Consider the following 15,967-nt stretch of genomic DNA (forward strand, 5'->3'; position numbering starts at 1 on the left):
GGAAGAAACCAGAAAGAGAATGTAGGATTAAGAAAGGAAGAAACCAGAAAGAGAATGTAGGATTCAGAAGGGAAGAAACCAGAAAGATAATGTAGGATTAAGAAATGAAGAAATCAGAAAGAGAATGTAGGATTAAGAAAAGAAGAAACCAGAAAGAAAATGTAGGATTAAGAAAGGAAGAAACCAAGAAAGGCATGTACATTTGTTGCTGTAACGTATACTGGATCGACTTTACACCGTGTGTATTCCGGACTGGACAGTGCGACTGAAAGCATATACAGTATATGTTGTACTGGCTCGGATATTGCAACTTTTAGAGTGGGGTGGACTGCGTACTTGCCTTCTATGAATATCTTTGAATCTAATTACCCAATATTGAGGGTTTGTTTAGATAATTAATTGCAGATTATTAAACTATAAAGTGATCTGGCAAGGTGTACAACTCTAATTTAATCAAGCAATTAATTAGTTTATTCTGGTTTAGTCTACTTTAGGCGTCTGATTGACGTGAATACAAGGATCAAAATGTGGACAAAATTTTATCATTATTTTTTTCAACTCATTCTAGTTGGAGCTTCAGAATGTAAGTGTACTTCAACGAGGTTATAGTGTATAGAGTGATGATGTACGCTAATCCTTTACTAATTGTATAGACCATGTACTATACCGAGAGCGTACTGCATATTTGTTTATTATAAGTTGATTCTGGCCTAACCTATGGTATATCAATATTAGTAAACAATTTTAAGTGTAAAGTACAGCTAACTGAGCACACAGATAGAGAGCTATCATCCCCCCTGATGTACTTCTAGGATCACAAAAAGTATAGTTATCAAGCAACAAGGTAAATCAAAATGCCAAGGTGTTGCCACACTTCATAATCAATCCAGTAATATCTCACAGTGATCCAAAGGTTCCAAGCTCTCTCGAACATATCGTTGAGAGTTTTTCCAATCACTTCTTAAAACTTAAAAACTAATAGAGAATGAAGGAGTAAAAATTGATGACAAGAAGAAGTAATAAACCCTTTTTGTATGATCTGTATCCAATATTAAAAAAAACCATTCATTTATATAAAAAATCTTCTTTTAAACTAAAATTAAAACATTTAAAAAAGTTCTAACATTTACATGTCTAGGGCTACAAAAAAAGGATAAGTAAGTTAGTGAGGTAAAATAAAAGGCTAAGGCGTCACGAAACTATAAAGTTGACCCAGTCTTGAAAATTGATGCAACTTTTGAGAGGTGTCTGGATCGATCTTATCTCAAGTCACTCAATCTATGTTTGGATCTCTGCTTCGCTTGATCTTCCCGTTTATCCTGTAATATTAGAGACAATAAAGGGTTTATATTTAATCCAAGTATGGGGTTATCTTCCTTTCTCGCGGTTTACAGCTATTATATAGAACTTGTTTGTATTAAACTTAAATTCAAAATTTGAATCTGAAATGTTCAAGGTTTCATGAATTCTGGACATTCAACAGACGGCAGCCGGAAGATGTTTTGAAAATAGAATTTAACTTATTAAATTTTATTTCTTGGAATAATTTGAACAAGTTAACGGAAAAATGACATTTTTGATTTGAAATAGCTGTGCAGTATAATGTTAACAGTGTTTCCCAAATAACATGGGATTTAATTGATGTTATAAAAATCTTTGAAAACTATAAAAATTCTTCTTTATATCTTCATAAACTATATTTATAAAGTATAAATCAGCTGTTTCTTTGTTTGTTTGTATATCCGATCATAACTCAAGAACCCCTCGACTGATTTACCTAAAATTTTGAATGGGGAATTCGTTAAAACCACATGAAAGGTGCTTAGATTGATTTAAAAATTATAAGGCTGAATGGATTGAATTTTAGCAATAAAGTTTATTCTACAGAGAAAGCTGGTAACTTATAATCTTAATGAAAACGGGTCCAAACGTGCATGGTGTAAAAATAAAACAATGAAGTTCATCATAGACTAAGACAATTAATGCTTTATAAGTTCATACCTTAACCCTAAACAGGTTTTCATACAAATCTACTAAGCACTCATAACAAGCTCTAACCCCCCCCCCCCACACTCTAGTATGTCGAGTCCATTAGCATCTGATCCAATGTGTTTGGTGTCTATTTTGAACCAATAGAATTTGCATTGCGGTAACATTTATCTAATTAGAGATAAATCCTTAAATCGGCGCTATATCAGTAAATGGAAATATTTACTGAAACTATAGTGCCCACCCACCAATATTTAGTGAAGATTTAATGAGGAGTGTAGAGAAACAGACCTCATTTTGTGAAGAACCTTTTTTTGAGTTAATCTTAAAGAATCCCATTGGTATGTTTTCACAAAGGAATTGAGTTTTTACCTCAAACTCAAAGTTTCTAATTCCTATATCTTTGCAACATAATGGTTTAAAACTTTGTTATTTAAAACTTAGATTATTTGATCCAACATATTTCAAAGCATGAAATATCTTAGATCTTTATTGGTTGTTGAACCAAATCACGGACGGCTTGATATTGTTCGATACACTCCTTGTAACCACAAACACTTAGATGCAAATAAGAATTTATTTCAAACCTACAAAATACAGTTTTAGTAATAATAAGTAATGATGATAAAAAATTGTCTTATGTTATTAATAGGAACTAGAAACTTACTAGTAGAGTGTGTCTGGGGTGATCAAGTAATGGTTTGATCTCAGTGAAAAGTGATCGGGTCAATTTAAAACATTTAATTGTTACTTCTGAAATAAAAACCCCGGTTGTGTAAGTGGAAATTGCTATTGATTGCAGAATTTTTCGCGGATCCAAAATGGACTATATTATTGACTCTGTCTGTAACAGTACACTCTCTGTTTTATACCTGGCCCGATACAAAGTTGAAGGTTAGGAAGACGATATTAAGCTAGGGTACAGTGAGGTACAGGTTTATGTTCAACAAGGTGTTATAAAATCAGAGTTTCTGGTATAGACTTAATTCTTTTCCAAGTTTAAGATAAAAGATTTAAATATTTCAGCAATGTTTTCTTTTGAAACAGCTTCATAGAAGAAAACAAACAAAAAACATGAGAATGATCTGCATTTATTATTATTATGCTCAATTCTTCCTTTCTGACTTTCTAGAATAGTTCTGAAGGTTACATCCGTCCTTTAATTATTTTTTCTTTTGATCTTCAATGCAATTTTTCAGAAGAGAGAATTTTTACAATATTTCATGCTTTTATGCAAAGTTATCCATTTTCATTGAAGACCCCCAGATTTTTATTGGAGACCATATTTTTTTGATGGAGGCAACATAAATTCATAGGAGACACTCAGATTTTTATTGGAGACCCCTATATTTTCTTAGGAACCCCATAATTTGTTGGAGACCCCCAGATTTGTATTGCAGACCCCAAGAAATTCATTGGAGACCCTCAGATTTTTATTATTTTCATTTGAGACTCCCAGAATTTTATTTTTTTATCTTGGGGTCTCCCATAAAATTTTGGGGGTCTCCAATGAAAATCTGGGGGTCTCCAATGAAGATTTGAGATTCTCCAACGAAAATATGGGGCCTCCAACATGAATATTGGGGTCACCAACGAGGCATTCATGGGGGTTTCCAATGAGAGGGTGCCTCAAATTGTACTCCAATGCTGCGCATTTTTTCCCAGACTCCTTGATGATGCAAAGCTTTTTATGGTACCGAATTGAATCGGACATAGCACCCTGTTAGTAGGTGTTCACTTACAGTTTGTGTAAAGTCCCCTTGAGGGGTAATTTTGCAGATTTTGCAATATTATTATTTATATGTTTTATCAACACCTCGTGAGAATGTTCCCCCGTCCGTTTTATTATTAATCTCATAATTTCCCCTGTAATTCAAGAATGAGACTAATCAGTATAATTTACAGTCAATAGACAGTCAGATCCATAAAACTATGGAGTAGGAAGACGACTTTATATTATTAAAAAAAGCCCATGAACATGAAACACAGCAGTTGTGCAGTGTACACAGACGTAGACTTATTTCTGAAATATGGGTCTGTGTGTACTGCACGATTTCTGTTTCGTTGGACTATTTGAGATAAGTCCAACAGTCGTCTTTCTTTAGTTCTATATATAGGTCCAACAGTCGTCTTCCTTCAGTTCTATATATATATATATAGGTCCAACAGTCGTCTTCCTTCAGTTCTATATATAGGTCCAAGAGTCGTCTTCCTTCAGTCCTATGTGTAGGTCCAACAGTCGTCTTTCTTTATTTCTATATATAGGTCCAACATTCGTCTTCCTTAAGTTCTATGTGTAGGTCCAACAGTCGTCTTACTTTAGTTCAATATATAGGTCCAACAGTCGTCTTCCTTCAGTTATATATATAAGTCCAACAGTCGTCTTCCTTTAGTAGTAAAAATATGTGTAGGTCCAACAGTCGTCTTCCTTCAGTTCTATGTGTAGGTCCAACAGTCGTCTTCCTTCAGTTCCATAACTGTATTTTTAGATTATTTTTTTGTACTTCTTCCATTTATTCTATATTAATTCTTAAATTTTATCTTTTACTTTTATTAAAACTGGATTTAGAATACTTTTTATTCAATATTTAGATATTCGTAAAATATTAAATCTGGTTCTGACATTTTTGCAAATGAGATGTCTACCACTAAATGTATGTCTTATTTTCCTTGATTGTACTCTAGTAATAAAAATTAAAATCAGTTTTCAAATTTTGTTCACTATAAAACATCAAAAGTAGTTTTATTATTTATTCTTGTCGAACATTAAAAAAAAAAACCTAAAGGTATTTTTGACTCAGTTCTTATTATAAAAAAAATTTGTGCAATTTCGCAGCTTCTGAATTCTGAATGAAGGTTTCCGCGCAATGTCTTTTTCTTTACTAATTGCAAAATCAAATAAATAAATCTAAATCAATCAATCAAAAGGATTATTTCTGACTCCAAAAAGTTAGAATATCAATAATTTAGCCAAAAAATCTTGAATATGAAATAGATATTTTGCGCTCGATGCACAGTTGTGCGCATTTGTTAACCTTTAGACAAAAATATCATTTATAAACCACTTAAAAAAATATGTTTCTTTTGATGGAAATTGGAGTTTTTTAGTTTTTCTTTTTTATTAGAGAACTGCGGGTAATTGGATGAAGCTAAATTGAGTAAATAGCAACTAATTACTTAATTTATTACAAGCACTTTTGCTTCTTGATTACTGCAGGGCATGATATTTAAATATATTTTGACCCCATTTCCCCAGTTTATTGAAACTAAAGTTTATTAACAGAATTAAAACTTACAGAAATTTAAAAAGTTTTGTACATAAATAAATAATATGTATATCCATACACTCGTACAATGCATAAGAAACACAGTAATTTAATCCTTTTAACTTAATAAATTTAAAATTCGGTGACGGTGATGGACCAAACCTCTGTAGAGTAAAAAAGTAGATGTTAGTTCCACATTTATTAAAAATATATTTCGGTCTGGGTTGACCCTCGTCAGTTCTAACGATATAATAACCATCAAAATTGGTAAAAAAAAATTTTAATTCTTAAAAAACACAAGAAAATAAACAAAACAAAAAGATTTTTTTTAAATTTGGGCTGTCAAATGGACAAAAGGGAAACGAACTCAGATTATGAGATGGAAAAAGATAATTTGCAAATATTCACTTTAACAAAAATGTTTTTAAACAATTATTGTTCCTTGTGTTTTTAAGCTAACGCTTAAACTAGTTGCTTTCCACAACTTTGGATTATTTGATGCACGTTGCAATTTGCATATGCATCAACTTTTAAAAAAATGTTAAAACTATATAGAGAATCCCTGACCCCCNAACTCAAATTTTCCAATCCTTTTATCTTGGCAACCTAATGGTGGAAACCCTTGATATTTCAAACTTAGGCTATTTGATCTAACAGAATTCATAGTTTGAAATATCTAACTTCTACGAAATTGGATTGCAAAGATACAGGTATTAGAAAATCAGAGTTTGTGACAAAGACTCAATTCCTTTAATTCTAAATGAAATTTATATGGGGGAAAGAGCTTTTTGTTAATTTAAAGAAGAACTTGAATAAAAAATGTAATTTTATTTTTCATTAAATAAATTCAAAACTCATATATTGATATTTGATGAAAGTTGATACTTAACATAATTCCATTTCTGTCAGCTTTTAAATTTAAAAAATAGTTTTCTATACAGCATTGGGGAATGTACATTAAAATTAGATTGTCGACATAAATTGAATTTCTTTTATCCTGTAAATTTAAATGTCGCTCCATAATATGTTCTCTTTACATTCATTACTTTAGGAAATAAATTACCTCTCTTCTAGGCCTCGCCATGTTGGTTGTTCAATCCTTCCTAAACAAAATGCTTAAAATTCTAAAGATTGCATATTCTCTTTGTTGTTTGCTTTTAAAACATTTTAAATTAAATTTTCGATAAAACTAAAATCTTTATTATTGAATTATAAGCAAACAAGCTTGGTGACTTCTGCTCAATTAATTTTCAAGTTGGAAACTTTTGATTTTAATTTTACATTTAATCCGTGAAAACTTTTTAGAATGCATTTTCTGATTGACAATTATTTTAAAACCTTTGATTCTCCTGAGATTCTTCCTTCTTTTTGTTCAGAATTAGGATTCATGTATTAAAATGTTGAAGGATTTGGTGATATATAATTGATAGTTTAGTTTCCTACATTGAAGCAAGTTTTATATTTGGGTATTTTTTAATTTACTTAAAACTTCAAGTGTCCGAATAACAACTTTTTATCAGTAATGTGGAATATATCTTCGTTTTTCTAGCTTTGACTAGGCTTTAGTTCTCACGATTGTTTGTTTCTAAAGAAGAAACACACAGCGCTGAAAACTTTAGAATAGAATAGCCTTCATTAATCTGGAGATTAATATTAAGAGAAGAACAAGCATTATATAATCTGGAGATTAAGAAAAAGTGGAGATCACGCATTGATCTCGATATCCATTATTCTAAAGTTTTCAGCTCAGGTCACATTATAGAGAAACCACAAATCACAATTGATTAGACGAAGCTTTTAGGTAACCGTTATGAATCGGACATGCAACTTAAAACTACATTTACAGTCTTGTTCAGTCGTTTCTTAATTTCCATGTTTATTTTAGTTAATATATTCAGGACTAGGGCCGCAACCCTTATATAACCTTTATACTGTCAATGGTAGATGTCAAAGTCTGCTACAGTCAACAAGAATGGGTTCACGCCCTTTGCTAATGGTGGATGTCAAAGTCTACTACAGTCAACAAGAATGGGTTTACACCCTTTGCTAATGGTAGATGTCAAAGTCTGCTACAGTCAACAAGAATGGGTTCACACCCTTTGCTAATGGTGGATGTCAAATCTACTACATTCAACAAGAATGGGTTTACACCCTTTGCTAATGGTAGATGTCAAAGTCTGCTACAGTCAACAAGAATGGGTTCACACCCTTTACTAATGGTAGATGTCAAAGTCTACAACAGTCAACGAGTATGGTTTCACACCCTTTGCTAATGGTGGATGTCAAAGTCTACTACAGTCAACAAGAGTGGGTTCACACCCTTTGCTAATGGTATGACTAATTATCTACTTGTAAATGCACAATGAATGTATATTCAGTTGAGATTTCAATATGTATACTTTGTTTCAACAAAAACTATCAAACAAAAGTTTCTTTTGTGTTTTATTTCAAGCTGAACCATCATACATTATCATTTGTATTTTGTGTTTGAAAATAAATACTATAAATACTATATTTTCAGATTTTGAACTATTCTAAAATGTTGGTTTAATTTAAAAGATTGATGTCTGCAAGCTCAAAAGTGTCATCTCGTTTACCTTGTTTAAACTATTTGGGATAAACAATAATCTTTTTATTTAGTAAACACTGAGATCAAACACGTAAATCAAAATGTCGACATGTTATATTCCTTCTTTAGACTCAGGGTAAATCTAATAAATAACCAATTTATTCTCAAAGGAACTTTGAAGTTTGAAAAGCGTTTAATCCTCCTCCAAGACCATTATTTGATTGAAAATAATCAGTTTTGAAAGAAAAACTCATCTTTCTTGATTATAGCAAACTATTAAGCATCTTCATCTCCGTCTGTATTTGTTTGGATTTCTGTTTTCTGGTTCTATAAAAAAATAGCCAACTCAACTTAGAGTTTTAAAGCGTGGTTCTCCCGAGTTTCCTAATCAAAATTATGGGCAAATCGGTCCATAAGTCATAATCGACCATACACACATACAAACAGAGATTACTACTTTATATATATAGATACACATGAAAGTGTCACACACTTTTAAAACATTATTCTAATTCGTCAATATTTAAAGAGGAATGTATAATTTAGTCAAACCTAACATATGAAAGAGATAAAATACATCTAAAGAATTTCGAGTGGGATAAAATTTAAATAATTCTAATTCTTGTTTTCTGATTTGAACATGAAAGAAAAGTTAGAAATTACATTAATTAAATGTAAATTAAATATGAATTAGATATTTTTACTAAACTAACCTCATCAAAATTAATGCATCCACAAAAATCCTGGAAAAAAAGCCTGCAAAAACCATCAAATTAATTCAATTAACATTTCTCTCTTTTCTACATAAATTAATCTGTATGAATTTCTTTCTTAATAAGTTTAAAAGATTTTCTAAAATACATTATACAACATTTATACAACAAAAACAACATTTATACAACAACAACAACATTTATACAACAACAACAACATTTATACAACAAAAGTTTTAAAAAAACATTTTTTACGAACCATCTGTTATCAATAGTAAAATCAAAAATCTGTAAAATGTTTCATGCATAGAGAATAGAATATATATAGAGAGAGGAATTAACTAGAAAAAAGTGTAAAACGGCCATTTTGTTGTACTGTTTCCATACTGCAGGTGTACTTCACATATTTGTGCTATATAACCTTTTGGGCCCTGAACTTATGTAATAAATCAATGGTATCTATAGACTTGAAGTATCCCCAACCCTTTCTCTCTGTACATCCCTTTTGAACAGTCAAGACCCCCCCCCCCTCTCGGCTTAATTTATGGTAGTACTTCAATCTGTTACCTTGTGCCGAAAATTGTATCAGAATTTTAATAATATAAAAAGTATTTTCAATTTAGTAATGTTACTGCAGACTTTACAGTATTTGTGAGATCCTAGCTAGATCCAATGGGAATATGAAGACGACCTCAAATTTATAGGCGGCGGATAATGAAGGTTTTAAGTTGAAAGTCATGTATTTAGTTCCTGTGGGAACTAATTAATAAATCATAAATAAATTCAATCTATATATAAATTTGGCTTGTCTGTTTGTTTGTTTGTATCCAATAAACGTCAAAACGGCTGAACCGATCGGGCCCAAATTTTTTGTGGGACATCTAGGGACTCCAGGGAAGGTTTATGAATGATCAAAATTTCAAATATTTGTCTCCATCAAAATTCGATCTTCATTATATTTTTGAAAATTTTGAAAATCCACGAAATTTTTTGTAAAAATCCGTGAATTATTTTTGTCTTGTTTTACGATGTACACAAAGAGAACATGTTCACAATTAATTTAGAAGATGGGCGCAAAGCGCCCTCTAAGGTTAGTTATATAGAAATGATTAAACTTAAGTAGTGATTTTGTTTAATATTTTAGACAACTTAAAAATTAAATGTAAAAATTATTTGAAATCTGAGTTTGTGTACACGAACACAAATGAATTTTGTAAACGCATTTTTTAAAATATTAATGAACTTTGTTGTAAAAAAAATTGACACGAAGTCATGAAAGATTAAATTTAGAATATTCTTTGATCAAAGATATTTACTTTAAAGCAAGGAGAACTAGGGATCGAAAGGGTTGAGAGGGGGGGGGGTACAGTTTGCTTCCATCAAAAGGTATTCAAAGTGATCAAAAGATTAAAAGCTCTTACGCAAAAAACCGATTAAAACTTTACCTATTTCCTGTTAAAAACTACAGCGAAAAACAAGTGTTAATGTTTTTTAAAATGTACATGCATAGGGCTACAAAAATTAATCAATCTTACATTGGGTAAACTTCATTTTGATACAAAAAAAAACCGGCAAATCTTCTATAATTTTGATAACTTTGTTCATTTTAAGACAAGGCTAGAGTACGGAGGACTAGGATCAATTTGAATTCAAACCGGACCAAACCCTTCATACCGGCCTTAGTGATCTGACTAGGATCAATTTGAATTCGAACCGGACCGAACCCTTCATACCGGCCTTAGTGATCTGACTAGGATCAATTTGAATTCGAACCGGACCGAACCCTTCATACCGGCCTTAGTGATCTTGCGGCAAGTACAGGCCCAACCCTATCTTATGCTGTCTTGGTTTTCAGCTTAATGATGGCAGGGCCAGGCAATTTACAGTAAACAGTGCCCGGCCTAGTGTAGGCCTCTTAGACCTGCACAACTTAGTTTGTTTTATGAGTTGAATTTAAATGTAAAAAAGGTTTTGTATCTTTCTTTTTCAATTTGGAATATTTGAAGTAGAAAATCTATAATTTTTGTAAAAATGGATAAGGGGAGAAAATTGAAAAGCCGTGGGATATTGAATATGCTCAGTATGCTTTTTATCACTTTATTATACGGGGAACATAACACTTATAGTGTCAGGGGAAACCAATTATTTTGATTTCATAATCTTTGGTTTTAGGGATAATTTGGATTATTTCTTAGAGAAATTCAATTTCGAGATATCCACTACACTGATGGAATTGAGTCTTTGCCACAAACTCAAATTCTCTAATCCATATATATTTCAAGAGAAACTCCATTATTATTAGCATAAAGAGATTATAGACAAAATTTCAAGAGACACTCCATTATTATTTGCATAAAGAGATTATAGACAAAATTTTAAGAGACACTCCATTATTATTTTCATAAAAAGATTATAGACAATAGACATAATTTCAAGAGACACTCCATTATTATTTCCATAAAGAGATTATAAACATAATTTCAAGAGACACTCCATTATTAATTGCATAAAGAGATTACATAATTTCAAGAGACACTCCATTATTAATTGCATAAAGAGATTATAGACATAATTTCAAGAGACACTCCATAGTGGCGTGCTCTTTAAGCTTTTTATGATCAAGGTTGCGAATTGAAAACTCAAATGGATTGTACAGTCAGGGGCAGCCGTAGTACATTTGAATTTCCGAGCCGGGTCAACCTTTCCGGTCCCAGTTTGTACTGTACCTAGCTATATGGACAGGACTAGCCGGTGTAACAAGGTTGACGCGGAAAAACTTTATGCTTCATATAGGTTGAATTTACTTTTACTAAAGGGACAGAGGTGCGTGCAGTGAACATATTATACTTCGTCCTTGATACGCCGCTATAAGGTAGAAACCTGCAGCCTAGACATGGCAACTTTAATGTTGGACTGGAGATCTGTATGATGTACGATAGGCTTAACTAGACAAAGCTATTTTACGGGTTTTGTTGAGAATCGGACATACTAAATGTATAAATGAAGGGTCACTTAAGATTATTATACGTTTACCAAACAAAAACAAGCTTTCGGTGCATACCGGAGCTGGGAACCCAAGGACGTAATGAGCCTCCGCTTGCAGACACGGGCCTCCCAGAGTTGCTCTGCATGGCGGAGGCTTGATCTGCATCGCAAATCTGGGAGGCTCGTGTCTGCATAGCGGAGGCTTGATCTGCATAGCAAATCTGGGAGGCTCGTGTCTGCACCCTCCCTCACCGCAGCAATCTTAAGTACACTGACGACCCGCTTTTTCAGCTTACATTCACTTTCAGTAATAAGTGCTTGGTCAGATTTTCTTCAAGTTTAGGTGTGTTTGAACCTTTTTAACACTGTGAAACTTGAATACCAAAAGTACATTTTAAATTTGAAGTACATGCATTGCATATAGTTTAATAAATTATTTGGGAGGGGGGGGGGGGGGATATTTATGTTTCTCATGTAAACATAAAACAGAAACCAGAATTTATGAAATATTAATTAATTATGAATAAAATATTAATTAGATAACCTTCAAGGGACTGTCAACAGAATTTAAAGTGAACTCCAATTTACAGGGAAACTACCTTTTACCCTTTTACGTTTTATCGAATTAGCAATGTGAAAGATATTGTCGTTTTTTCTTTGTTTCTGTCGCAAAAAAAGTCACTTTCACAGATAACCCCGATTGAAAATCATAAATTTTTTTGATAGAAAACAAGAAATCATGTTTACCCAGAAAAATAGTTGCAGGGTAAGTTGTGAATAGGATTTAAATAAAGGGAAACGTGAAAATATGTTGCCTTAAAACAATTTGCCAAGATAACCAGAATAAACAGGTTTTGCACAAAAAAAATGTTTGCATGCAGTGCTTCAAATTGTATATTTGTCTCAAAATTGTCACCGCCGTTCATCCGCACTTAGACGTATTATACGATTTTAGCTTTTTTCACTATAAAAGCCGACCCACTCTACTTAGAATCCCAAAAGATAAGAACATTCCCGTGGTTCTCCCAAGTCCCCCAATAAAAATTCTGCAGCAAATCCGTCCATGGGTTCAAGAGTTATGATCGGACATACAAACAAACAAATAGAGATTACTTCTTTGTAGATATCAGAAGAAAACGAGCTTAACCCAGGGGACAGTATTTTAAGAATTTCCTTTAAAAATAGATTTAATTAAATAATAACTATCATTTATTTGAAATTCTTCAAAAAAGTTCTAAAAATATTCAATAATGTTTGTTATAGATTTAAATTTTTCACTAAAATTTGTAAACATTTTTTATATTTCTCTCAGAGTGTATTATCATGCTGTCATTGTCAATGATGAATAAAGTTTTAATAATTTTCCAAATTTAATAAACTTATGTAATAAATCAATGGTATCTATAGACTTGAAGTATCCCCAACCCTTTCTCTCTGTACAACCCTTTTGAACAGTCAAAACCCCCCCCCCCCTCTCGGCTTAATTTATGGTAGTACTTCAATCTGTTACCTTGTGCCGAAAATTGTANTATGAATACACAATGTACAAGAGCTTTACATTTTTTATTTTATTTCGCCGAATATACAATTTTGTGAGATTGGGAAAATTGAAGTGAAAGGATTTTCCTTGGTTTTTGCTGTCCACATTTCGTAGAACTGCTTATTCGTTTTATTTTCATATTTTAACATTTGTTTTTATGAAATCAATTCTGCATCAGCATTTGTTGACAAACTTAAAAATGTAAATCAAAACTTAGTTTTCAGAATTTGAACGATGATATTTTTTGTTTATTTAACTTTCTCATTCTCTCATTAAAGATTTCAAAGTGTTCAATACTTCTAGACCAAAAAGTCAAAAATTGAAATATAAAAGATGTAAACCATCAGGTTGCAAAGATATGTGAATTAGAAAATGTGCGTCTGAATCTGTTCTTTTGATGAACAGAATGGTTATTGTCATAATCAACACGTTATGAAATTATAATAAGAGATGAAAACTGATAAATGGTTTAATTGTTGGTTGGTAGGTTTGGTAATAATACCCTTTTTGACTAGCTGCAATATCTTTTGTAAACAACTAAATTTTTAATATTTTAGATTGGAGACAGCAACCCCATCTAGTGGCGGAATCTGGAAACAACATATCTCTAGCGTGTCCTGGAGTAACCGGTTCCTCGTACATCTACCTGGTGGAGTGGGTGTGCGAGGGGTGCCAGTGTGCCGACTGCCCCCCATACTCTCATAATGGTAATCAAAAGCAATTTGTTCTTCATCACATTCTTGCTTTCTAATTCCTATATCTTTGGCAATCTGATGATGAAATACTTTCCTTCTTTGACATAGCGGAACACATGCATTGTTATGGATATCAAAGTTAAACGACATCAGGTTGCACAGATATAATTGAATGCAGTTCCAATGAACAAGAGCTATAGATCTAACACAATAGCTAACTCTTTTTTCCTATTTATATAGTGATCAATGATAACTATTCTTTTTATTCCGTAAATATTTGTTTACATTTAGAAAAACCCAAAGCTCAGGGTTAAAGTATCGGGTAGTACAGTACACAAGACTATATAACTCCTATCTGAAATATTTAGGTCATAAATGATATACACTAAATGGCAAAAAAGTTACAGTTGCAGAAAACCAAAAATATTGTGGGGAAAATAACATAAAACATATCCCTTACAGTCGCCTTACTCTTTAGTCACTTTTTACAACCCTTTACGTGAGAACAATAATTTAAACAATTTGATGATTGCTTTTTGTTCACAATTTACTTCCATAAAATTGACACAATTGTAGATTAAATGTTTCCTATATTTAACTCTTGAATAAAGATTTTCTTTTTCTTCAAACCAAATAATAAAATGTGAACATTAAGATTTATCTAGTTGTTATTTAGGATGTACATTCTAGGATTTATATGTCTACAGGTTCTTATTCAATAAGCAAGGTTATATTTTCTGTCTGCAGAAATATAAATGTAATCTTGTCAGTTTTAGATCCATACAATTCGACTCTAATCCATTTGTTTTTGAATTTATGGTCAGAAAGATAAAAAAAACGAAACTTTAAAGTTTCTGAATTCTCGGCTAAGTTGGATTAACATAATGTAAAAATGGATAATCAAGCCTTGGTTGGATACAGGTGGGGGAGGGGGGATTTAAGGGGATATAGGGGGAAGGTGTGAGGGGGATTAGGAAGGAACGTGACAAGTGGAGAGGGACCTGGGGATTATATATGACAGCATGGTCTAGCCAGGGGAGGGTAGAGTAGGGAGGATACAGGACCCATGGGAGGGTGGAGAGTTGTAGGTAGGCTTTGGGGAACCCAGCGCGCGTTGCAGAGGGTTTAGTTGCTTCCACCGTTTACCCGCACTTGGACGATCTTTACCGGGAAACTAAATTTTCGCCCCACTCAACTTAAAATACTAAAACTAAGCTAAGAAAATTCCTTTGGCTCTCCCAAGTGCGCCAATCAAAGAAATTTGAAGCCGAACGGTCCAGGGATTCCTGAGTTATGATCGGACAAACAAACAAACAAATGGCCAAACAGAGATTACAACTTTATATATATAGATGGAGATACAATACTTACATTCGAATTTTGGAAGAAAAAGAAAAAAATATGCTAATCCTGGTTTTAACATTCTTTTTAGAATAATATTATTAAGTAAATGCACTTATTAATAATCTCATCTCCTAATTTATATTTTTTCTAGAGAAATGTGAATGTAGATAATTATTGCTCTAGATCAACAGAAAAAAAATCCTAAAAAGTAGAAGAAATCCTAAAAGGCAGAAGCTTCGAATAGATTAATAACTATACAGATAGAACACTAGATGTCGTCTTTTCAAGATTTAAGGGTCTTTCGTTCTCAATAACTTTGAGGCAGAAGCTTCGAATAGATTTATGAGAATACAGGTAGAACACTAGATGTCGTCTTTTCAAGATTTAAGGGTTTCTCGTCCACAATAACTTTGAGGCAGAAGCTTCGAATAGATTAATAACTCACGTGGATTTAACGGTTCTGTCAATATTTCAGAAAGCTGTGACTTTCAATCACAATTTGACCCCTTATACATAACTTTATAGCCTTTTTTCTTAAATATTTTTTTGTTGGCATATACATTTTGAATGAAAAAGTATAAAATAAACAAATCTGTAAGTTTAAAGATTGTTGAAATATAGACGAAAGCACGTTTGATTTCAAAAAAAAGAAACAGGATGTTTCTCACTCTGGTTAGTTCAGGGTGAACTACAGATAGAATACTAGATTTCGTCTTTTTAATATTTAAGGATTTTTCGTTTACAACAATCCTGAGTCAGAAGCTCAAAGAAGAAGCGTATGCAGCGCTAAAATGCAAGACACAGAGAGAGCATTCGCGTAATTCCTTTGGGCTTCTGCCCCCTAGATCTGAAAAAGACGACATCTA

At 32.4% G+C, this 15,967-nt stretch overlaps 1 protein-coding gene across 1 annotated transcript in view; it reads left to right on the forward strand.

Annotated features, from left to right (window-relative positions):
- LOC111713549 (protein sidekick-2) overlaps positions 1-15,967 on the forward strand; it is a 38,782-nt gene that overhangs the window by 4,125 nt on the left and 18,690 nt on the right. The window contains exon 2 of the mRNA XM_023488430.1: positions 13,620-13,769. Within this exon, the coding sequence (XP_023344198.1) occupies positions 13,620-13,769 (150 nt within the window). The remainder of the gene's footprint in view (positions 1-13,619; positions 13,770-15,967) is intronic.

Source organism: Eurytemora carolleeae, unplaced genomic scaffold (assembly GCF_000591075.1).
Source record: "Eurytemora carolleeae unplaced genomic scaffold, Eaff_2.0 scaffold1439, whole genome shotgun sequence".
Taxonomy (NCBI): Eukaryota; Metazoa; Arthropoda; class Copepoda; order Calanoida; family Temoridae; genus Eurytemora; species Eurytemora carolleeae.